This window comes from Triturus cristatus, chromosome 12 (assembly GCF_964204655.1).
Source record: "Triturus cristatus chromosome 12, aTriCri1.1, whole genome shotgun sequence".
Classification (NCBI taxonomy): Eukaryota; Metazoa; Chordata; class Amphibia; order Caudata; family Salamandridae; genus Triturus; species Triturus cristatus.
Window position 1 is genome coordinate 430,481,334 of NC_140595.1, and position 26,184 is coordinate 430,507,517.

The 26,184-nt window shown below is 46.9% G+C and overlaps 1 protein-coding gene across 1 annotated transcript in view; it reads left to right on the forward strand.

The window, feature by feature from the left end:
* The window catches only part of LOC146776065 (polycystin-1-like protein 2), an 865,077-nt gene that overhangs the window by 488,179 nt on the left and 350,714 nt on the right, over positions 1-26,184 (forward strand). Inside the window, exon 21 of the mRNA XM_085637447.1 lies at positions 23,392-23,523. Coding sequence (XP_085493573.1) covers positions 23,392-23,523 — 132 coding nt within the window. The remainder of the gene's footprint in view (positions 1-23,391; positions 23,524-26,184) is intronic.

The following is a 26,184-nucleotide window of genomic DNA, read 5'->3' on the forward strand; positions in this document are numbered from 1 at the left end:
TCAAGAAGAACCAACAGTGTGGCGTGTCCTGCGTCAACCTGAACACGAATATTGAGTACTGAGGTTAGCTAGTCTCTGTGCTGTGATTACTTCCAAAACCATGCTACGAGCCCTCGAGCAGCTGGTACTCACATAGATAGGAACTGAGATGGAAATTCAAGTTTTTCTCCAAAATTTTGGCAGGAACTGATAACAGGGAAATAGGGCGATTTGTTAAACCCGCCGAGCCCAGAGGAGGTTTTTTTAAAAGGGGTTTAACCACAGCAGTCTTCCATGGGATGGGGTACTGCCCTACCGACATGGCAAAATTGAGTACTAAGGTAAAGTGCGGGACAATAGCTTCCCTTCCTATTTTCAGGATCTTCAAAGGGCATGACTCCATAGGGGACCCAGATGTAATTCCCCCTAACAGGTGGTCCGTAAGTTCTGGTGACAGGGGGGGAAAGGTAAGTAGCTTGGGTATCTCCTCCGTGGCCGCGGAGACGTTGGAATAGAGGTGGAGGGAGTTAGAAGAAACTAAAGGAGCACTTTTAGCATTCGCATCTTCTAACGAGGAGTATATATCCATGATTTTAGTGAGGAAGAAGTCCGCCATTCTATCACAGAGCTCCTGAGAGGTATCCATCAGGTCAGAGACAGGAGGGGAAACAAGCGAATTAATAACATTAAAAAGCTCTTTAGGAGAATTAATGGATTCAGTGGCCTTTGAGTAAAATAATACTTTTTCCTCAATAATGGCCACCTTGTATTCCCTCAGGCGTTGTTTGTGTAGCTCTCTACCAGCAGGAACAAGATCTGCACACCATCTTCTTTCCTGCTTGCGACAAGACTGCCTCATTTTTCTAAGTCTGTCGGAGAACCATGGGGCAGAAGGTTTTTTCCTTGCAGTATAGTGCTCCTTAAAGGGCGCTAGACTATCCCTGGCTGCTAACAGCCAATTCGAAAAATCGACTGCCACTGAATTGGCATCTGCATGCACAGGGACCTGATAGTTTTTTAACATGTTGACAAGAGCCTCCTTGCTACTGAGGCTAAGATTTCTCTTTTTTTCCATTGCCCTGTTAATAGCAGGACCAGAGGCTGGTACCAAAATCTGGAGATTAAAGGAGACACAATAAATGGGTGGCCCCACCAAAAGGAATTAGTCGTCATACTTGATCCTAACTCTATTTCCCAAGTGCAACTGAAAGAAACAAGACAGGAATGGATGGAAGCACACAAGTTGAAGGAAAATGCCCAGAAGTTTTAAGTGAGACTTTAGGATATTTGAAAAACTATGTGCATCAGATGTGCCTTAAGGAAAGAGCTAAACCTGTAATCTCCAGGCTCAGACGGCTTCCTGTTGGGGTGCATGATGAAGTTAAAAAAGACTTAGACAGGTGGTGCAACTATGGCATCATTGTTATTGTAGAAACTGTAGTTTATAAATTCTCCTTGGCCAACATTACACAATTACGGACTAATTTGCATGGGACTAGATTTTTCATAAAGTTTGATTTGACTTTGTTATATCACCAGGTCCATCTACATGAGGATTGCCAAGATTATACATCTTTTATCACACTGATGGGGCCTTTCAAAATTCTATGTATGCCTTTTGGGCTTGTCTCAGCTGCCTCAGTTTTTCAGAGGGCTATAACATCCATTGTGGGGGTGATCAGTGAGGCAAAATTCTACCAAGATGATGTTCTAGTTTATGGAAAGAATTAGCCAAGGACAATGATAGGGTATCCAATGTACTAGAGTAATTTAGAGAACATGGTTTGACCTTACGAGCTAAAAAATGTGGTTTTGGTTTAGATTAGTTTAAACAATGAACTATTGGAAGTCATTAAGGGTATAAATGTCCCACATAACATAGAGAAATATCTTTCTTTCCTTGGCATGGTTGAAGTGTTGGGTACGTTTGTGAATTGTTAGCTGACAAAACCCATGTTATACATTCTTTCTTCCAGAAGGATGTCAATTTTCAGTAGAATCACAAGTGCCAGAATAGTTTTTCAAAAGTGAAGGCTGATCTGGATAAAGCACTGTGTCTGACGTGTTTGTCCTGGTGGAAAATGTGCTCTCATGATTGACATGAGTGCGAAAGGGTTAGGAGCAGTTTTGGTGCAAATTGATGTGGGAGTTTAACATACCATTGTATTTGCCTTCTAGGCTCTTTGGTGATCAGAGGTCCATTACTCTGTCATTGAGAGGGATGCTTTGCATGGCAATGCATTGGGACATAATTACATTTTGAAACGATCTGTGGTGGAAAGTTTTTACTGTTCAAACAGACCACAAACCATTACATGAGACTGTTTTTAAAAAAAAGAACCTGATGCACTTTCTGCCAGAATAAGGTGCTGGGTAATTGCTTTTCAGGAACATATATTCAAGGTACAATACTTACCAGGTATTGATAATAGCCCCTGTTGATTTGAATAATTACAGCAGAAATAAGTGGTTTGAAGAAGAGAACATATGTGTTTCTTCCCAATGTGCACTTTCTGAACATGAATGCAGCTTTAAAGTTGGCAAGCATGAAGTTGTCCAAGAGCTACTGAAAACCTTGAAAGAAGGGTGGCATGTCAATATTAATATATCTAATGTTATCAGGTCAAGTTGCTTGGTTAAAGATGAGTTGTCGTGAAAGATGGTTTTTGTTTCTGAGGCACAGGCTATTTGTGCCAAGACCTTGAGGAAACATGTTGCTGATTTAGCTCATATGAGTTGCCTTGGGACAGTGAAGGTTAAGACAGATTAAGGTCTGATTTTTGGTGGCCTGGCCTAGAGGTGAATAGATGGGTTACAAAATGTTGGGAGTGTGGTAGGAGTTATAAAGTGTTGAAAACTAATAAGCCACCAATGTGCTGCAGAAAAGTACCCAAGGGTCCGAGAGATGAAGTAGTTCAGGACCTCTGCTAGGAGAATTTAATTTTCTGCATGTCTTTGTGATTGTAGAGCTATTTTCTAGATGGCAGAGATAAAATGGGAGTGTGACATTAACATCTTTAGTGTGCGGAGTTTTTAAAAAGACATTTTCCACAGGGAGGGCTAGCCTAGAGTACTGCTTACAGACAATAATGTTCAATTCTGTTCAAGAGAAATGGAAGAGTTCTTATCAGAATGCGTAATAAAACAGAAAATTGGACCTTTGTATCATCCACGATGCAATTGTATGATCAAAATGTTCATTTTAATCGTGAAAGAATGTGTACATTTGGCAAGGGGTGCAGGTCTTGAATGGAAAGATGAATTTAAAAAAAGGATTGAAACTTATAGACTGGCTCATCATCAAACTTCTAGAAAAATTTCCTTTGAGTTCTCCAGAAGCAGAAATCCAACTTGTAAAAGTATTTCTGGGTGGGTGAATGAATTGGTGAAAAGGTTGTGTCAACCTTTCTGTTGATAATAAATTGAGGTATAGAGAAAAGAATCTTCAAGCGAGACGAAAATAAATATTTGATCGCTGCAATGCAGTCACAGGACTGAACATGGCAGTAGGAGTCTGGGTTCTGACAAAAGTCACAGTAGTTTCTGAAAAATTCTCTAATTTCACTAAATTGTATGAAGTTGTTAAACTTTTCAAGAATATAATTAAAGATGCGAATAGCAGAATATGGAACTTGAATAGAGTTTCAAAGTGTAATTACCCTGATTCTGAAAGAATTGTACAACCTAGTCCAAAAGCCAGTTCAACCACAACTAGGAATGACTTCTCTTCCTGCAAAGAAAGTGATTTTGGAAAACTAACTGGTAAAAAAGTTTTCAGGAAACAGTCATCTCTTCAAGACTATGTACGCTTGTATTTGTGTGACGAAAGATTTGTTCTCCTACATGTGGGTTCTGTATTGTCAAACTTTGTTCCTTATTCATACCTGTTTTCCAAATTTTAGAAGATTTTACACTTTTTATTGAAGGGAAGATGTGTGGGATTGCCCAGTAATTGTTTGTTTGAACCTCCTGGGAAGTCATACAACTTGAAAGGTCCCATTCTAGAATGGAACCTATGTCCTCCTATCTAATGTTCTAATTGAGGCACCTAATTTAAGGCTGTGGCTGGGTTGAGAATTTGTTAAACCCTATCTTCCTTTCGCCATTTGTCATGGCTCGTTATTTGAACATTCCACAGTCTGCTCTTTGCTAACTGAAGAAGAGCTACACAATATTGGCAGTGGAAGTCCACTTTATGACCTTGAGATGAAGTGACATGGTGAACACAATCATTTATAATTGGTGTTCCATGACCTAAGATAAGTTCCCTTTACAACTGAATAATTAAGTTATTCGCTTTGTACACTTGACTCTCTGAAGGCAGTGATAGTGCACAGTCAAGTGCAGCATACTTTTTCATTTATTGTGTCAAGTGTATTGACTTATGTTATGGCCCAGGAATATGGTGCTATAAAACTGTTAAAAATACCTTGTTGGGGGGGAGGAGCCTAGCGCGCATCCAAGATGGTCGCGTGAGCACAGGGCTCCCCGGACCCTCGCTGCTCCTCGGAATTTATCCTGACTCTATCCTGACTTGGTTGATGGAATCTGGGAGACGAATGCTGGCTGAACACTAAACGCCTTTCGGAAATCAAATCGGACCTGGCAATCCGGAGTTATGGTGGTTTGAACTTTTGAGGCCCACCCGACGGCTGTGCCCGATGCGAGGGTGATCTGTGGAGCCGGGGCGTAGTTGAACAACAACGGCAGCGGGGCTGTGCCAGTGGCCGTCACATCACTTTCGGTTTCACTTTTGGTCTTTGAGGGGCTGGACTGTGGACTTGCTTGGTGCGACTGGGCTCTCATTTTGCCTTCGCTTGATGCCGGTGGCTTCGTCTGCTGCCAGTGTGCTCATTGACGGGGGTCCCTTCGCTCCGCCATATTGCGGCCTGTGGTGCGACACGCGTCTGCCTGGCCTGTGCCACCTCGACGCTTCCTCGGTGGTCCCCTTCGGCGATCGAGGTTCTCATGGGAGGCAAGGGGGACCCCGAGAGGCGTAAGACCAAAACATCCCTACGTGGGGGACCGGTCCAGACGAACAACATGGACCGCTACACTCAGGGTAAAGGATCCCCCGGGATGGCCACTGTCCCCCCGGAGGACACCAGTGGTGGCCCGTCCGTTTCTCCGGATCTGTCCCTGCATGACATCATGGGCGCCATTAAGGGCATCAGAGAGACCATCGCTACGCAGTACGAGGCCTTGGCCCGTAAAATCGACACGGTGGCCATTGACATTACGCTAATCCGGGTGGATCTCTCTAAGACTAACGAGAGGGTTCAATCGCTGGATGTGCGGACGTCCTCCCTTGGTACGGACGTGTCGGACCTGCAGGCCACTCTCGGCGATCTCAAGTCGGCCAATGATCTGATGGCCCGGCGGCTGGAAGACTTCGAGGGACGGGCCCGCCGCAATAACATCCGCGTCATAGGCGTTCCGGAGACCTCCGATAACCGCCCGGTTGATCTCCTGGTCGAGGAGCTCATCCTCGAACATCTTGCTCCCGCTGGCCTGAGTAAGTTTTTCGCTGTGGAGCGGGCCCATCGAGTCCCAGGTGGCCGGCCGCGACCGGGTGCCCCCCCCGAGGCCTATCGTTGCGAGACTTTTCCATTACAGAGACCGAGACGCGATTCTGCAGGCCTCACGGGTCCACGGCCCGGTCCGACATGAGAACTCGTCCATTAACTTTTTCCCGGACTTCACCCAACTTGTCCAGAAACAGCGGATGGGCTTCCAGGGGGTGAAGCGGCGTCTCCGGGACCTCGGTCTCAAGTACTCTATGCTTTATCCTGCAAGGCTCCGAGTGGAACATGAAGATCGGACTACCTTTTTTGACTGTGAGTGACTGGCTGGATTCGCTGCCGGACCGGGGTGACCGGACTGGGCCCTCTGCCGGTACCGAGGGTGGCGGGTCTCCTTTGGAGTGACTTATGGTCCCGGACTCTGCCATGTTGTACTGTTCGGCTGGGTTCTACTTCTTTTGTGCATTTTGTTTCACTATGTTGTGTGTGGGGAGCGGGCGGGGACGGGTCCCTTCCCTCCTCCGGGGTCTTTTCGTAGAATGGGGTTTGTAGGGCGACAGGCACACTGCAAGTTGGGGTGGTTTTTTGGACCGCAGGGGTGCAGGGTGGGGGGTGTTGGAGTTGGGGGGGGTTGGTGGGTGGGTGGGGTTGTTTGGATTTGTGTTTTTTGTTTTCAAGGCGAAGTCTTGGCTATGGTTCATCCTTGGGTGTTGAGCTCTTTGCTAGGGGGCCCTTGATCTACTGGAGGGGATGGGGGGGAACGGGTTGAGATTGATGTCTTGGAACGTCAATGGATTGGGGGACCGTATCAAACGGGGTGTTGTGCTGCAATATCTGCGTCGTCTGACTCCTGATGTGGTGTTCTTACAGGAGACGCATCTGGTTGGCAATGTTTGTCGGGCTATGAACAGGGGGGGATATCGACTTGTGGCCCACTCTGGTTTCACCACTGGTTCGAGAGGGGTGGGCATTCTCTTGCGAGTTTCACTTCCGTTGGAGATCACCAGGGTGGTCCCAGACGATAGAGGGCGCTATGTGGCTCTGACTGGGAGGTGGGAGGGGCAGTCCCTTTCCTTGATCTCGGTCTATGTTCCCCCGGGCCTCCAGAACTCCACCTTCTCAGACTTGGGTCGTATGTTGCTTGGGCTTCCTGACAGTCTTTTGCTTATGGGTGGGGACTTTAATTCGGTTGTCTCGGGTGACCTGGACCGTCATCCGCCCAGGGCCCTCCCTGCTGCCCAGGCGTGGCTGGGCGGGCTCCTGGAGACCTTCGGTCTGGTGGACTGTTGGAGGTTAATGCATCCGACACAGTGTCAGTACACCTTTCACTCTGGGGCCCATGGGAGTCTCTCCAGACTGGATTATTTCCTTATGCCCGCGGCCCAGGCTACTCGGATTCGAGAGGTCAAACACCTGGCCAGGGGTATTTCTGATCATTCTCCACTGTGGTTGCTTTTTGACACCGGGTCGCGGTCCGCTGGGCGGATCGCTCCTATTAACCCTTGGTACCTGCGAGACCCCAAGATCCGTGATAGCCTGATTAAGTCGATTGATCAATATTTTTCTGAGAATGAGGGGTCGGTGTTGTCCTCGGTGTCCCTGTGGGAAGCTTTCAAAGCAGTGCTCCGCGGGCATGCCCTGTCCCAGATAGTGGAGGCCAAGAGGGTTAAGAGAGAGGCGGTTGTGACGCTGGAGACTGAAATATCGGGGCTGGAGACAGCCTTGGAGGTGGGCGTCACCCCGGATGGGCTGCATGCCCTCAGCCTGAAGCAGTTTGAATATAAGTCTCTCGTCACTGATGCTGCCAAGACTATGTATAGGGAGCAGCAGGGTAGGTTGTATGACGCCGGAGACAAGGCGGGTAAGCTGATTGCCTGGTTGGACAAGAAGGAGAGAGTGAATCGTGTGGTCCCGGAGCTTCGGGTGTCGGATGGAGTGTGTGTGACTGAGCCTGGTGAGATTGTTGAGTGTTTTGCTGACCACCTCCGTGCAGTGTACTCCCCGGTGTCTGATAGAGATGAGGACGACTCTCGTCTTCTGCTTCGGGATATTGCCCTGCCCGGCTTATCCGCCGAGGACCGCGAGCTGATGGATGCCCCTTTGTCTGTCGAAGAGATAGCTACTGCGATTCGCTCCCTCCGCTCGGGCAAGGCTATGGGCCCCAACGGTCTGCCGATTGAATTATATAAGTTGCGCCCGGATAAAATCGCGCCTTTCCTCCGTCATATGTTTCAGGAATCGCTCGAGAGGGGTTCCCTTCCTGACGACCAGCGTCTGGCTACTATAGTGGTGATTCCCAAGGAGGGTAAGCCACGTGACCGCTGCGCCTCCTATAGGCCTATTTCCCTGCTAAATGCCGAACCCAAAATCCTTGCTAAGGTCCTCGCCAATCGCCTGCTGAGCGTTATATGTGACTTGATACATCCGGATCAATGTGGCTTCATCCCACATCGTAATACCGCTCTCAATTTACGGCGTCTACACGGCGTCCTCGCTAGGGCTGAGCACTTCGCTGAACCGGCCATATTGGTTTCCCTAGACGCCACGATGGCCTTTGATACCATTGAATGGCCATTTCTTTGGGCCGTCTTGGCGAAGTTTGGTTTTGGGGAGGGGTTCCTTAGCTGGGTGAAGCTCCTTTATGCTGGACCAATGGCTCAGGTGGTTGTCAATGGGCGGGTTTCTCGGCCTTTCGCTCTCGGGAGGGGAACTAGGCAGGGGTGCCCGTTGTCCCCGCTGCTCTTTGCTCTCGCCCTGGAACCGCTCGCTGCCTGGCTCCGTTGGGAGCCCTCGATTAGAGGGCTCCGGTGGGCCCCGGGCTTCGAGGATCGGGTTTCATTGTACGCGGATGATATTCTCTTGTATCTCACCTCACCGCGGAAGTCGCTCAATGTTCTCTTTGATGTCCTTCCTTCCTTCGGGAAAAACTCGGGTCTGATAATTAACTGGTCCAAATCTTGTGTGTATCCTATCTCTGGTGGTCTTCCTCTCTTGCCACCTCGGCTTTCGCTCCAAATATCTCAGTCCGGCTTTAAATACCTGGGGGTGTACGTTTGATCCGGCGGTCCGCTATGAGCAGAATCTCCTGTCTCCACTCCGGCGTTTGAGGGCAGATACGGCTCGGTGGTGTAAGCTGCCCTTGTCTCCGCTTGGTCGCGCGGCGCTGTTTAAAATGATGTCCCTTCCCAGATTCCTTTATGCACTCCAGAACTCCTTTGATGTCATTCCTGCGGCCTACTTTAGGGAGGTGGAGAGTTTGCAGAGGAGACTGGTTTGGGACGAGCGATCGCGTATCGCTTTGGCCAAGCTGACTCTTTCCTGGTATGACGGGGGCATCGCGCTTCCTGATATTAGACGGTACTATTGGGCCTCCCAGCTGTCTGCCATTAATCATGCTACGTACGCTCCTGGTTCGATCCCGGCATATGAGATGGATAAGTTCCTGCTCCCCGGCGGTAACTATAACAGAGCGCTTTACTCGCGGTCTGCTGGTGGGGCCCTTACGGGCCCTACCAGGATTGCGGTCCGTGTATGGAAGGCGGCTAACGTAGCGATGGGCTGGAGTGAGCGTTTAACGTGCGCCACTCCTCTATTCGACTCAGACCGCTTGGGAAGCCTCTGGACAACGAAAGGCTTCGAGCGCTGGGATACGATCGGCATCAGCAGAGTGGGGGACCTGTGGGTTAAAGGTGCGGTTAAATCCTTCGCGGCGCTTCAGCGCGAGTATGAGCTTAGTGACAGAGAGTTCTTCCGTTATGCACAGGTTCGGCACGCCCTGCTTTCGGTCTTTGGGGAGGGGACCACGGTCCCTTCTTCTTCGCCTCTCGGGGACCGCATACTCGATGGTCACGTCCCCGACAGTACTATCTCCCTGATTTACAAAAAACTGATAAACAATCGGGCTGACCTCTTGGTGCGTCTTTTGGAGGCATGGACGGGAGATGGGGTGGAGCTGGACGATGAGGACTGGCAGACTGCACTGTCATCCCCTAAGGAGGTGGTCATCCCGGCCCGTCTCCGCCTGGTCCAGCTTAAGATTCTCCATCGTGTATATGTGACGGGCCCCCGCCTGGTCTCGATGGGGTTTTCAGACGACGGACTCTGTAAGCGTGGCTGCGGGCTCAGTGCTACCTTTCTCCATATCCTATGGGAATGCCGCGAGGTGGCGGAATACTGGCGCCGGGTGCATGATATTATGAGACGAGTCACCGGGGTCGCTCTGCTGCCGGAGGTGCGTCGTTGTGTGCTGAATGTATGGGAGCCCAATGACTGCAATGCGGCTCAGGCTCGGTGGGTGGCCTTGGGGAACATGATTGCAAAGAGAAATATTGCACAGCTTTGGGGTTCCCAGCGGCCTCCCACCGTATCCGTCTGGAAGGAGAACATGGACTGGTGCATGTTCAGGGAGAAAACGGTGTATGTGGCTCGTGGTAAACCGGGGGCTTGGGGTAGAATTTGGGGGCAGTGGAACGCGTATCGTGGGTCTATCTGTGCTCCCCCTTTGGTGGATACGTCCGGGGTTGCCTCGTCCCCCTGATCCTTGAGGGTTCCTTGTGTGTCTCGTACTTTGGAGTACAGATTTGGTTCTCTCGTGGCCCCCCCCCTCCATCTCAGGTCTTCTTTTATTGACCGCCCTCGGGTGGTTGGGTGTTGACTCCCCCGGCTGGTGTTCGCCGCCCTTCATAAGTCGTTTCGCCTTGTTTGTTGTATTTTTGTATTTTTCTTGTTTGTTGTTTTTTATACTAAAAGTGTGTATTCTGATTTCCCTTATGTGCAGTCTGATCTACTGTGATAGTGCGGAGCCCCTGTGGGCCAGTCTTTGTTTTCTGATATGCTGGAACACTTCGACTACTAGCGGCCGGCCCTGGTGGTTGTAGGCCCGTGTTTGTAACCCTTTTTGTGCACAATAAAATCTTTTAAAAAAAAAAAATTAAAAAAAAATACCTTGTTGCCTGTTGATTTGGTTATTCTTTGTGTAGTAAGACTATTAATGACTTTGTCAAGCACATGACAAGCACATGATTCTCCTGCAGGTGCTTTAGGCCTCTCCTTAGTTACAAAGGCCAGGCCTCTATTGGAGATTTCATAGATACACTTCTTAGGCAGCAACGCTTTAGGAATAACACCTCCCTTTTTCTATTTTTATGTCACTTAAACTATTGGTCATAAGTGGAAGATATTGATTTGCAAATATGCCACAGAGGAACACCCTCTATTTTGATTCATCTGCTTCATTTGTTCCCCAGAACAGCGTTCTAATTGAAATGCACAGTCACTTACACCACCTTTTAACATCCAGACTAGCATCTCTCAAAAGTTTTCTTCAATTCATTACTACTTTTTGATTAAGTCCTTCATTTGGTGTGGTTCAGTACCGGGGACATGATGCTAAATGTCCTCCAGTACTGTGCAATTACAAATTAAAGCTCTGGAATGGGAAATTACCATAATAGACCGATTTTTCTGGTTGTAAGACCACACAGATTTGCCAATTCTGTGGGGTTGAAAGAATATATTTACCAACTTCTCTGAGCAGGTGGAAATTTATGTGGGAACTCTGGGTGGGGAGAAGGCAGCGGGGGATTAGGGGAGGAGAGAGGGTGTTATTTCCCTTTGAGAAAGCAATATATGCTCCCCCTGTCAGAAAAGTAGACTAGGGAATGAAGCTGAGCTGCTGCTAAAGCAAAAGCCTAATCCATCTCTACCATGTGAAATTACTGGATGATAAAATCAGGACTTGTTATCCCACACCTGAAAAAATAGGTGTGGAAAAGTGACCCACTTGGAATCAGGCAGATCCAGAAACATTTTAAGGCATGGGCAAAATGGGTAATTGCCCAGGGATGCACCTTCCAAGGGGACCTAGGTGAATGAGACCCTCAGAATTCCTACCATAATAAAGTTGCTAATAAAAAAACAGCTTTTTTCACATTGACAGCTTAGGATGCCTATCAAAAAATCAGGAGCAGTTTTACTAGGTATTTTTTGTCAGGGCAAAGTAATGCAAAGTGACACAAAGTGATGCAAGGCTGCACAAAGTTTTGGGCAGGTATATATTTTCTAGCACGAAGGGTATTTTGCACAGGAAAGGCGCCCTTTGTTCAGCACAAATAGCACTTTGAGCTGCTTTGTGCCACTTTGCACCAAGGAGGTGTTACATGGGTGTAACTTGGAGAGATCGGAGAGAGCACCTAAAGTTTTTGACGCAAAGCCTGCTCTACTAAAATTAGCAGACTAGGCAATGTGTCAGAAAATAATGCCTTCTTAATGTAGGAGCTGTTAGACCTGGCATCCTTTGCATGGGTATTCCCTGTATTTTTACCTTTGCCGCCTGTGTTTTTACTGTGTGTTGAACCAGAAAGGAGTAATACAAAAAGGCACGGAGGGCCTGGTTGGAATCAAGAAATGCCAGTGAGTATACAAGGAGCCCATGGTGGAGGCTGAGAATTTAGATGGGCAGCCGGATGGCTTATTGGGTCTGCCTGGAGGGAGGTTGCCTTCCAGGTGGAGCAGCAGTTTGTCTTCAAAGGAGCTTTCTCCAGAGGAGCTGGAGAACAGGGAAAGACTCAGAGTGCACAAGTTGGAGCTTACAAAGTTCAGGCTGGGGAAGGAGGATAAGGTATTGGAGTTACAGAGGTAGAAATTGGTCATGGAGGAAAAGAAGATGCTCTTGGAGCCTGAGAGAGGTTTGAAGGAAGTGGACATAAAGGCCAAGAGTGTGGCGCCCAGTTCCAATGGTGGCAGCTTGCCATCAGTGCCTAGAGAAGGGAGAGTGTACATCCCCAAGGAGGTAATCAAAGATTATGTGAAGAGTGATGACATTGGTCAGTGGTTCAGGGGGTATAATGTAGCAATGAGGTCCCATAAAATCCCTGAGAGGGACTGGAGAACGGGGCTATGGTGCCGCTTTCTAACAGAAGGGAGGGATACCTTGCTAGCCTTACCAGGTGACAAGCAAATGTGTTATGCTCCTATGAAGGAAGCCTCAGTAAGGCAATATGGCTTAACCCCAGAACTTTATAGGCAGAAATGTAGAACCTGTAAGAAGCTTGAATCAAACACTTGGGTGGAGTATGTTTCCTATTTTTGCTGAGCACTGGATGGTTGGTTGAAGGTAGCCAGGTAAATGATTTTCAGGGGCTTTATGATTTGGTTGCATGGGAGCACTTGTTGGGTAGTTTTTTTCCAGAGCTACGCCAGCATTTGATTGACAGTAAGTTGACTGACCCCAAGAACCTTGCTGTGGGGGCGGACCGCTGAGTCAGTACCAGGGTTCACAAAGGTCATGTGGGAGACTCCTTCAAAGGTGGGCAGGGTCCCAAGCAGAAGAGTGGGGGGGACAAGGGTAAACAGAAGGAGTTCCAAAAAGGGCCTCAAAGTAATTCCCAAGGGAACCAAGGGAAAGGTTCCCAGTTCCCCGGTGGTAAGAAGCCATGGGTCTCTTTAGGTAAGCCTGCAGAGAAGGGTCCCTGTAAGTGTTATGCTTGCGATCAGGTGGGTCACTTCATAGGGGATCCTAAGTGTCCCAAAAAGACCACCCCTGCATCCACAGGTGCACCTCCCTGTGGGTTGACTAGTGTTGCCTTGGGGGAAGAGTTAGGCTCCCAGGAGGGGTGGGAGCCAGCTAAGTTAACCCTGGTCTCACTAGGAGACAGGGAGATGGTCCCAAGGACCCACCTGCCTGCTAGCACTAAGAAATACGGGCAGTGGGTGACCATAAATGGTATAGGGTGCAGGCTCTAAGAGACACTGGAGCCAATGTGACAGCTGTCAGTTGTCGGCTAGTGTCTGAAGAGCAGGTGGTCCCCAATGTACTCTATCCAGTAGTTGCAGCTGACAACTCAAGAGTGCTTCTGCAAAGTGCAAAGTAGCACAGGTTCTCTTTGAGTGGGGGGTCTCAGGTACCTTGAAAGTAGTTGTGAGGCCCCGCCATGCCTGTTTACTGTCTGCTAGGCAACTCTCCGGAGAGTTCCACTTGGGAAAAGGTGGAGCCTAAGTCTCATTTGGATATGTTGGGTCTGCCTGAGTGGGCATGCATGACCACTCGGTCTATGGCAGCCGAAAAGGGCAATCAAGAGGTGCTTGCCAAAAAGCGAGGAGGCAGGGGGTGTGGGAAACTGGCCCGAAATTCCCATGGTCCAAAAGGAGGCAGACCTTGAGGGGGATGCCCTGGAGCCTAGAGGGGAGCAAGTGGCCGAACTGGGGGACCTGCCTGAGCTGACCCATTAGCAGCAGGAAGGGGGCCCCCAGGGAGAAATTCTGCATGGAGCAGCAGGAACGCCCCTCTCTTGTTAGTTTGCAGCACCAGGCTGGAAGCCAGGAAGCAGGTGATCAGTCTGGGTCACATTGGATTTAGTAGGAGAATGGTCTCCTGTATAGTGAGCCTAAGTTTGCTGAGTCTGGGTCAGCCTGTGTGCTGGTGGTACCCCAGCGCTTCAAAGCCTTCCTACTGGGTCTGGCTCATGATGTACCTTTGGCAGGGCATTTGAGGCGGAACAAGACCTTTGAAAATCTTGTCACCCTCTTTCACTGGCCCAGAATGCACAAGGATTCTGATACACACTGTAGGACTTGTCAGACTTTCCAGGCAAGTGGCAAGAGTGGGAGGAAGTGCAAGGCTCCTCTTCAACTTCTCCCCATCATAAGCACACCCTTTGAGAGGGTGGGCATTGACATTGTGGGGCATCTAGACCCAAAGCAAAGACAGCCATGAGCAACAAGTTCATCCTGGTCTTGGTGGACCATGCCACCCTTTACACCGAAGCCATCCCTCTCCGGACTGTGACAGCCCCTGTGGTGGGTCAGGCATTGATTGGGACCTTCTCCCGTGTGGGATTCCCCAGAGGGGTGGTGTCTCACTGGGGGACCAATTTCATATCTAGGTATATGAAATCCCTGTGGCAGGAGTGCAGTGTTACCTATAAGTTCACCACTCCTTACCACCCCCAAGGCAACGGGCTGGTTGAGAGATTTAACCGGACCCTGAAGGGCATGATTATGGGTCTTGGTGAACCCATGAGGTGTACGTGGGACCTCCTCTTACCATGCCTGTGGTTTGCTTACAAGGAGGTACCGCAGAAGTCCTTAGGGTTCAGTCCCTCTGAACTTCTGTATGGGCATCCTGTAAAAGGACCTCTTAGTCTGGTCAAAGAAGGCTGGAAAAAAGCTCCCAGTAAACCTCCCCAGGATGTATATAGCTACATGCTGGCCTTCAGGAACCAGACTAAGAGCTTCAGACAACTCACTCAGGGGAATCTGGAAGCCAGCCAGGAAGAGATTAAATGGCTCTATGATCAGAATGCTACTCTGATCAAGTTTCAGCCTGGACAGAAAGTGTGGGTCATGGCCCCAGTGGAGCCTTGTGCGCTCCAGGGCAAGTGGACTGGGCCATTTGAGGTAGTGGAGTGCAAGAGTGAGGTCACCTCTCTGGTGGACCTGCAGTCTTCCACCTTTCAGAGGTTGGTCAAACAGGTTTTGGCCGGGTTGGAGGATTTCAGTGTTGCCTCCTGGATGACATTGCAGTGTTCAGTGCCACTTAGGAGGAACACATGTGTCACCTCTGGGAAGTGTTGAAGGCTCTGCAGAGGGCAGGCCTCACGATCAAGGCCAGAAACTGCCAGATCGGGCAGGGATCAGTGGTGTACTTGGGACACTAGGTGGGGAGCAGCCAGGTGGCGCCCCTACAGTCAAAGATTGATACCTTTCTGGCTTGGGAATCCTCCAAGACCCAGACAGAGGTGAGAGCCTTTTTAGTCCTCACCGGGTATTACAAGAGGTTAGTCAAGGGATATGGCACTATTGTTGCCCCTTAACAGGAAGGTAAACTGGACTGACGCCTGTCAGAAAGCTTTTGATGCCCTGAAATCTGCCATGTGCCGGGCGCCTATGCTCAAGGCACCCAACTTCTCACAGGATAGTGCAGACAGATGCTTCAGAGCATGGTGTGGGGCTGTGCTCTCGCAACTAAATGAGGACCAATTGGTAGCCTTCATTATTAGGAGGTTACTTCCCCGGGAACAGAGGTGGAGTTTGTTGAGCCTGAGGCTTTTGCTGTGGTCTGGGCGCTGAAGAAGCTGAGGCCCTACTTATTTGGCACTCACTTCAGGGTTCAGACCAACCACAGGCCCCTCAGATGGTTGATGCAGATGAGGGGTGTGAACCCAAACATGTTGAGGTGATCCATTTCCCTACAGGGGATGGACTTTACGGGGGAACATCACCCTGGTACAGAACACGGCAATGCTGATGGTCTATCCAGATTGTTCTGTCTTTGTAAAGAGAACTCCCAAGAGGGTGGGTAGTTCTCCCCACATTTCAGCTGGATGGGGCACGTGTTAGACCTAGCATCCTTAGCGTGGGTTTCCTCTGTATTTTTGCCTTTGCCTCCTGTGTTTTTACTGTGTCTTCGATTTTGTGTTCACTGGTCTAGATGCTTTGGGCACTTTGCCACTGCTGTTCAGTGCCAAAGTGCAAGGGTTCCCTCTGTAAAGTGTTGTCATGGATTAGTGTTTCCATAATTGGCTTATTTGGTTTACTGTTAAGTCTCTAGTACAGTGCACTGGGTGAGCCCAGGGCCTGTAAACAAAATGATGCTAGTGGGCTTGCAGCACTGATTGCACCACCAACCCACGCAGCCTTGGAAAAGGGCACCGGGCCTGCCATTGCAGTGTCTGTGTGCAGTCTGGTACTGCCATGTTGACCTGGCAGGTGCACCCACTTGCCAGGCCCTAACCTTCCCTTTTCTTACATGTGAGTCAACCCCCAGGTAGGCCCAAGGTACCCCTGTGAGCATGGTGCAGTGTATGTGAAAGGTAGGACATGTCCTGATGTGTGTGGCATGTCCTGATAGTGAAATACTGCCAATTTTGTTTTTTACTATTGAAAGGCTGTCTGTTCCATAGGATAGAATGGGACTTCATTTATAACCTCTTATAAATATAACTTCCCAATATAACTTCCCATTGAGACAAGATAGGAAGGAAAAGTTTAGTATGCCTGAACTCAGAATATAAAGATGCATCTTTTAGTGAGGATGATTTTTACATTCTGTGTTTGAAAATACCAATTTTAGAAAGTAGGTATTTTCTTGCTTAGCCTGTGTGCATCTGGTAGGTTTGTGTATTGACTGTCTGGCTTTGGAGTGACAGGGGCCGGGGATGTACATTCTGTTTAGACAGCCACTTGGGGGGGTGAGGTGTGTTCTGCCTTTCCAGGGTGAGTCAGGGCTAGGCTGAATAGACCTGGGCTGAATTCAGAGTAGGGGGAGGAGATTTCTTTCACACCAGAATGAGCCTGGTCTTCCTTGGGCAATGCTGTCTCCACCTCCTGTCAGGAAGCTGCACCAGAGAGGACAGTACTGGTTGGGGCTGGGCAAAGAGCTTCTCTGCCACAAGAGAACAAAGGATTTTGTGCTGTAAAAAGTGGGTCCAAACCCCAGACTTTTAGATTACTTCTGGAATTCAAGAAGAACCTTTGCCAAGGAGATATGCTGGAGAAACTGAAGGCGAAGTACTGCCCCTTTGCTGTGTGCTGTCTGGGGTTGGCCTGCAGTGGCTGGTTCTGCCAAGGAAAGGACAAGGACTTTGTCCCCTGCTGTGTCCCCTGCTTGAGGAAGATCTCTAAGGGCTTGAAGTAGTGCTTGCCTCCTGTTCTGAAGTCTCAGGAACACAAAAACGTAATCCCCTAGCTCCCCTGAACTTTCTAGCTGGGAAATCTGACCTGCCAAGAGGTGCCTGCTGTTCTGGGCCTCTGGAGGTTGTTTCTGCTGTTAGGAGCTGGATAAGCAATGCAACTAAGAGAAGCGTGACGCATCCGCACTTGTTTCCAACTCATCGCTGAAGAAACCGACGCATTACCTGCCTGTGAAGGGAGAAATCGCCACACGCAGCATCGAGTGCACCGATTTACAGAGTACGAGATCACCGCACCGATTCCGACGCAGGCCCTACTGTGCAGCTGCAAGAACGAACAGCATCATGGAACGCGGCTGAAAAAACCAACGCCGCTGCCACATCGACAACCGACGCATCTCTGATCCCCAAGCATCGTACCGGGGCACCAAGTCTACAAGGACACCGGGGGCGCAGTAAGAAACCGATGCATCACCTCCCTGCACAGTAAGAAACCAACACATCACCTCCCCTTCAGTAAAGAACCGACGCATCACCTCCCCTGCATGGCAGTAAGGAACCGACACATCACCTTCCCTGGAGTAAGGAACCGACGCATCACCTTCCCTGCACGTACGGAACCAACGCCTTACCTTCCCTGCGGCTGTTCTTGTTTTTGATTTTGATGCATCCAGGTTACTTTGTGTTAAAAGTGTCGCATCTATAGCTATGGACAGAACTGGCTGTACCTTTTAAAAGTCATATTTTGATTACTGTATTGTAAATGTTTGTCGTTTTGGTCTTGTGTGGTTTAGATAAAGATTACCTATTTTTCTAAACTGGTGTGGTGTCTATTTGTACTGTATGCACTGTATTACTGTATGTGTGTGCACATGCTTTACACACTGCCTCTGAGATAAGCCTGTCTGCTCGTGCCAAGCTACCAAGGGGATGAGCAGGGGTTATTTTAGAAGTGTTTCTCCCGTACCCTGACTAGGAAGAAGGGTCCCTGCTTGGACAAAGGTGCAAACTATTGCCAACTAGAAACCCCCATTTCTAGAAGTCACTTAATAGGAGACAAGGTTTTATTTCTGCAGCCATTCAACCTATTCCATTTATGCTGTACTGTACAACACACATCCAATGTGTTGAATGTTTAAGAATGTGTCTAAGCGCAACATTTTGTAATGGAAGGATTTGCTTCCAGTACAGATCCTATGCGAGACATCACACGCACTCATCTGCACCATGGTGCAAAGGTTGTGCATGTGTCTAGGCAGCCTGTTTGTGTGACAGCGCAGGGTAAGTGAGTAGCAGTAGGCAATTTTTAGGTAACACTGGCTCTTAGCTGTTTTCTCCCTGTTGCCAATGCACCATCTTTGGTTGCTGTACAACACTGCTTTAAAAACGAATATCTCCGGCCCTTACAGTGCATGCCTGGCCTGCACTTTCAGAGAGATGGTGGCAATTACATTGAAAAATAATCTTTCTGTGTTATTTTGTTCCCCTTTCTTCACCCCACTTCTTCTACATAACCCTCTCTTTTACCCTTTATCTCTGTCTCTACTTCTCTATGTGCCTTCATCCCCTCTCACTATTTCAGCTCTCTCTACTTCACCTTTGTCTACTTTCGCTTCTCTCTCAATATACCCACTATACCTCATTTGGCTTCATCTCCCTCTTTCTCTCGGTCATGTGCTTGCAGCTCTCCCTATTATTTTATGTGCCCTCTTTCTGCCTTAATGTTATCTACCTCACTCTTCTCTCTGTGCCTCCCTTTTCTTTTTCCATCTGACTTGCCTGCATCTCTCCTCCGTCTACTTCACTTCCTACACAGCTAATCTCTATCTTTACTGAATCTCTCTATTGCTGTCAGTGTCTCCAATACATTCTCTCTCTGATCCTTTCGCAGTACTTTCTCTACCTCAGTCTTTCCCAAACTGTGGGCCATAGCAAGCCGATATTCGGTGGGTTGTGAAAGTCGAAGAATTAAATAAATGTGTTGGTAAATTCTGCTTTTATCTTGTCACAGTTGCTGTGCTTCAAAAACAGAGCTCAGATGTCAGGCTATGTCTTCTGACGAATTGGTGCTTATTTTTTTATCATGGGGATTGGTGTTTACAAACTCCTTTCACTTTGCAGAAAGAAAGGTAAAGTGAATTATGTGACAATATTGCTGTCTACAGGGAGTGGGAAAGGAAAGACTGTAGGATGTCATTTTTTGTGGCACACAACACAATGTAAATACCTGTAAATGAACTGTACGTATTCAGCAGTTAGGAAAGCAAAAATGGAGCACATTTATTTGAAATTCTGATGTGTGATGAAACAAAGATATTAATAGGGCCAAAGCAAATCAAGATACTGTACTTGGTGATATACAAATTGTAAATATTCAATGAAACCCGATTTCCACACATCCTTTGTATGCAGTATAGTGTTATCAGGAAAACTGTATGTCTGTGCAAATTTAGTGGCAATTTCGATGGAAAATGTGCTGTCTGTAAATGACAGTACGCTACCACCGATGCTTTAGTTACATTAAAAAATTGCACACCTCAACCTTTAAAGCTAGATTGCTGCTGAAACTTTGTCATTCTAAAAAAGTGGGTTGTGGTTCTAAAAAGTTTGAGAATCACTGTTCTACCTTATCACTTCCCTTCATATATTTGTCTGTTTTGTCTTTCTATCTCACATATCTCTTATTACCTCACCTGTTTCTACCCCACCGCACTCTCACACTACCTCACCTCGCAATTTAACTTGCTGTTAGTTCAAAGCCTCACCTCTGCCCTTCCCCTATCTCACGTTCTACCTCTGTTCCCCTCCCTTTAACTTTCTGAATATCTTACCAATTTATGGGTACCACTATTTCTATACCCCTACCCCTTTTACTCTAATGTTAACTCCTGTCTCTCGCTCTCTCTGTCTCTATCTCAAACACACAGACACATACCTCTCTCTGAACCTCCTTCTCCATTTGAATTCACCCCTTCCGCCTCAAGTACCTCTCTCTCAACCTCTTTCTTTATAGATCGCTCTATACATTAAATCCAGCTCTATTGGTTTTGCCAGTGCTCATTGCCTCTTCCTGCCTTCACATGTCACATAAATTTCAGATCACTAAAACATTTATTTTCCTGCATTAAATTATGTATATTGTTATGCTTCTGTTGGTCTCCTCCACAATAATAGTCCTTTGGGCATGTTTTGCACCAACAGAACATATTATTAATCATTAATGTTCAAAACTATGGTGTGCATTTTTGTAACCAGATCCCTTGCTTTGGTGAGGGCATTTTTATACTGAGAACTTCTAAATCTATTCTGAAATCACAGCACACAACCCTGCAGAGGGAATGGTAAGATCCGAACTTTCTTGAAGGACTTCCGAGGGGCAGAGGTCTCCGATGTCTATGTAGAGAGAATTTCAAAAACAAGCTTCTAATGGAGAGAACGTCCCACTGCCTGAAAGCACCCTCAGTACTGTTATAATCAGGAGGTGCCCTTCAGTTGGCGTAAATTGAAACTATAGTATTTCCACTTATTTGTTCATTCACATGTATCTGAAAAATATGTACAACATAAACAGTTAAACTCATGGTTAAATTATTTTAGGAAATGGTTTCTACCCATTTAATCCCCTAGGTTTTTACTTTCTGACTACCCGATTTTGGACTTTTACTGTGAGTTAGTCTAACCAACTGGGTTTCACTCATAGTATACAGTAAATTCTGTGGAAATGGACTGTGAGTGCTAACCACCAGTGTCCACCATTTAAGATAAGGTCTCTGTTGAGCAGCTGGGAAAAAGGCTCTGGTTTGGATATATACAAACATGTGCACATATGTGCAGGTTGAAGCCTTATAATGTGATTGGGCATACATATTGTAGGGCAGTAGTCTTTACTGAAAAGGCTGGATGCTCACTGCATTATACCTCATGGGTGGAATTGGTGTCACAGCACAGTTTTGCTATACTTAGCCCTAGAGATACTGGTCAGGTATCAATTTATGGGTAAACAGGTACACAGTGTGCAGATCCACTGTCACTTTGTACTCCTTATGGCACTTTGAACATGATCATTTTTTGCTGGCACAGCCATAATCAGTTTTTGGGCCTTTGTTCCCCTTACTGGGCCAGGTTAATTACTCTGCTGGTCAGCAGGAGGATCAAGTGCCTTCCCACACAAGAGAGCCATTTAACAGTGTTTTGCTGAGTTTGGTGGAAAGGAATGTGCACTTTTTATTGAATTGCAATATGTGTTTAGTGTTTTGGTATTAGGAAGGGGTGTGTTTAGGGCATTCCTTCTTAATACCAAATCGCAATGGTATGTATAAATGTTGTGCGAACATATAGCAGTTGCAAAACATTCATTTTTTACTGACACCTAAAGGGTGGTGATAATCATTCACAAATGGAAAGGGGTCCCTTCCCATTTGTGAATGTTGAAACAAATATTTTTTAAGAGCAGGCTGCAGGCCAAGGGATCACTGTCTACTCTTAAAAAATCAAACTTCAAAATTTCATTTTTTCTTTTTAAGGGTATCCTGTTTTCCTTTAATTGAAAACGGGCTGTATTTAAAAATAAAGTTTGCTTTATTAAAAAAACAATCACAGACATGGTGGGCTGCTGACCCCAGCAGGCCACTATTCCTGTAATTCCTATTGGTTTGCAAATTGCCACCTACCTCATTAACTTTCATGACGTAGGTCAAATGCTACCCCCGTTAGGTATTGTTTAATGAAACTCAATGGTTTCATACATTAGGAATTTTGATTCTAAAGAATCACAATTAGGTATTCACAATCCCTAAAATGTGTCAATATGGCCTCAAATTCTCACTGTGGAGGGTTAAGCCCACAGGAGCTGTTGTGATCACTAACGTTTAATTTGTAATGAGGATGTGGGTTTAACCCTGCCTGTGATCATCTACAACCTTGGGGACCCCATCCCCGAGAAGTGATGCAATTCAAAGTGTCCCACAGGACCCCTCCCACTGGGACAAAAGAGATCATAGAGACTGCAGGGTACTCCACCCATTCCCTGTGCCTGTGTCTGGGCGACCTCACACCAAGCCTCCCATCCACAGCCAACATGGACAGGAAGCACAATGGATCCTGCACTTGCTGACACCAGTGGGCGGGAACAAAGAAGATGCCGACAGCTGGGGCCGCAGGGGCTCCTCCCTTAGCTGGGAGCAAAGTACAACACAGGTGCCCAAGTGGGTGAGAGCACTTGTTCATGTGCAGCATGAACTGCATTATCAAGAAAAAAAGCATTTCCACAAATGGCAAGGCTGCTTATCTAATATTCACCCATCAGAGCAAAGAAGTGGCGTATTATTGTCTTTGTGGACGCAGAAATGTGTATATTTGTCTCATGTTGTGCCCCAGGAAGGGCCGGGATACCACCAATGAATTACCAAGTGTTTTGGGGCTGCCAGCAGTGTGGAAATGCTGCTCCAGCAGCCCACAATGGTATGTATTTGCCATCCTAATATATGCAGGCGGTTACATTTATGCCCTAAAGAGACATTTTAAATGTTTTCAAGCACTCCTAGAGCTGTTCTTTTTAACAAAAGCTCTGGAGTGTTGGTACTTCTGTTGGTTAGTCTAAACGTGCAGTGGAAGCATAGTAAAAGTGATGGAAAGAGTCCTGCATGCATTTGATTGAATATATCAAGGATGTAATTGACAATGAAACAGTATACATTTTAGTGAACGTAATTGAAAGATGGTACCATTTCTATTGGTTTCAAAGGTGAGCATTGGTTCATCATAACATGTTTTTGCTTTAATTAATGTGGTGATACCCTGAAAGAGCCAGTTGACCAGCCATTTTTTATCATCGCTTCCTAAGATATTGTGTCTACGTATATGTGTAGGAGTGCTGTGATTTATGATTAAGGTTTGATGGTGTTGTTGAGGGTATCACCAAAGATATTTCCCTCTACCTCATTGCAGATATGTGTAAAGTGGGTAGTATTCAGTAGTATGTGTGTGTACTTTTCTATTTAGAAAATGTACTGACTGGACAATGATTTATTGGGTGTGGTGATTTACTAGCGAGCTGGGGGTACTAACCCACATCACCACCCCTGAATAAGCTTTGGACTAGTCTTGTTTGTTACGCTGCGAGAGTCTAGTACTTGGTTCCCAGTAAAGAGAAAGGTGCAGACTTTTTCCTTGAGGAGGACTCACATAATTCACAGCTAATAACTCAATTCATTACAAATATTTTTTTAATGAAAATGGAAATATATTTTTTTCTGTTTCAGATGATGAGCTTCACAATGAATCCATTCTCTTCAAGTGATGGTTTTGAGATAAGTGGTGCAGTGGGTGGTTTGAGCCTTACCAGCACAGACGGACAAGTTATACCTGTTAACGGCTTAAAGGAGCCCGTAGAGGTAAAGACCAGTTGAACTTTATTGCTCGTTCCTGTTTGAGTTTTCATATCAATGCTAATTTATAATATCCCATCCTGTGGCTTTAATAAACTGGGAAGGTGGAGGTGGGGGTGGTGATATGCCCTTGTTCTCCACTAATCAATGGAAGCTCATCTTGAACTCACATGGATATGCTTTTTAAGCGAGCGGCCCTGTAGGACAAGGCTTGGAAACCCATGCAGGCCCATGCAGAGGTTACAGGAAGGCAATATAGGATGATGCATCATCGTAACCTTACAAATGTCCCCAAGTAGGGTAAATGCAGATCTTTATAGTCCTGCAATGCACAAAGGATTATCTCAATCTAAATTTTGCATTAACGTCGAAGGGTACTGAGTATTCTTTACGCCTAACTTGAATAGATGTATTTTCATGATGAATTAAGTCTTATAAAGGACTTGTACTACTGAATATTGACTCTCAGAATATCGAGATAGAAGAATATTGAAGACAGAATTTTAGTGACAAAATATTAAAAGGTAAGTGCATATAGAAAAGTTTAATTTTACTATTCCTAACTCCACATTTACATACCTTGTGGATATATGTTGTTAAACTTAATTTTTTTAGCGCACGTACACCAAGTTGGTTTCTTGGCGCTGCTCTGAAGGTGTTAGGCTAGATGTTGCGAATATGCCTGTTTAAATAGCCAAGTTTTTAGCAGTATATGGAAGCTCATGAGATTTGTGGAGGATCTGATCTCAAGTGGCAGAGAGTTCCAGAGTTTAGATCATAGGGTGGCGAACCTTGTTCCCCCAGAGCGTTTTAGCCTGAAGGATGGGGTACTCAGGAGGTGCATGTGGGCAGATCGTAGGTTGCGGGTAGGAGTATATCTGTTGATCAGACTGTTGATGAATTTTGGGCTTTTGCAGTTCAGAGATTTGAAGATGATGCATCCTACCTTAAAGGCGCATCTCTGGGGTATTGGAAGCCAATGTAGTCTTTTGAGAAGTGGAGTGATATGTTGACGCCTGTTTTCTTGAAAGATCAGTCTAGCCGCCTGGTTTTGAACCATTTGGAGGCGGGGGGTGAGGTAGGCCAGAATGCTGAGGTAGAGAGAGTTGGCATAGTCGATGTGGGATATAACCATTGCGAGAACAGCCTGTGTTTTTGCTTCCTGAGTGAGCAACCTACTGATTTTTCTTATTTTCCTTAGTTGAAAGCAGCATGTTGAGATCACGGACCCAATTTGGTTTTTCATGGTGAGGTCTTTATTGATTGTGACACCCAAGGTTTTGGCGGATGTAAAGGGGACGGGGGGCTGTCTCTGTTCTTTAGGCCAGAAGTGGGAGCTCCAGGGGTTCAATGAGCCTCCTGTGGGGACCACTTCTGTTTTGTCTGGATTCAATTTGAGGTGATTGCTGTTCATCCAGTCGCGGATGAGCAGCATTGTTCTCTGGAATTCGAGGACAGTGGTGGGGGAGTCATTGATCGGCAGTATCAGTTGAACATCATCTGTATAATTGAAGGTCTGGGCTTTCCTTTCTTTTACTGCTTGAATCAAGGGGAGAAGGTATAGATTAAATAAATGCGGAGAGAGGGAGGAGCGCAGGGGAACACCGCATGTGTTCTTAATCTTGGGTGTTGTGAAGTTTCCCAGGCGGACCGCTTGATAGCGATTGGTGAGAAAGGATTTTATCCATTCAAGGGCTGATCCCTGGATTCCTGCGTCCCTGACATGGTCAACCAAGATGTTGTGGTCGACCGTGTCAAAGGCGGCGGATAAGTCCAGCAGCACCAGGGGTTGGGGGGAGCCTCCGTCCGCTTTCTCTCGCAGAGAATCTAGGACTGACAATACCACTGACTCTGTGGAGTGAGCTGGGCGGAACCCTGCTTGATGAGGGTCTAGGTAGTCGGACTGCTCCAGAAAGGTGGAAAGGCTTTTGGCTATGTGGGCTTCAAGTAATTTGGCCATGTAGGGAAGCAGTGAGCTAGGTCGGTAGTTTGAGAGGATTCCGGGATCTGCTCCCGGCTTCTTGAGGAGGGGGATGACAAACGCCTCTTTGAAGGCATCAGGTACTTGTCCCTGGGATAGTGATTTGTTTAATAGGCCGTGAAGGTTTCTTTCAAGATCCAAGGGGGACAGCAGTCCCTAGGCGAGCCAGATCTAACTTTGGTCAGTAGATCTGAAAAGGATTCTTGGGTTATCGTTGGGATTTGTTCTAGCCTTTGTGTGTTTATTGGTTTATTTGGACAATTAGGCTTAGTGCAGGTGGGGATGCTTGCTTTAATAATTTTGATTTTGACTATGAAGAAGATATTCAGGGAGTCGCGAAGGTGTGGTTTTTAATGTCACTCGGTCAGGATTAGATAAATTGTTTATTATTGGAAAAATGGCCTTTGATTGATTTTTGGAGGTGATGATTTTGAGTGAGAAGTATTCTGCCTTTGTGGTCCGAATCAATTTTTTATAAGTTCTTAGGGCAATTAGAAAGACGTTTTTGTCGTCGGGTGAGTATTTGCTTCTCCATTTCCTTTCCGCTTGGCGCAGAGCAAGTTTTAACTTTTTTAGGTCATCAGAAAACCATTTCTGTGCTTCGTGACCGCGTGCTCTCTGTAACTTCCTAAGTGGGGCATGTTAATTGCTGGCTGTCAAGAGCCATTCTGACAGGTTTTCATCAC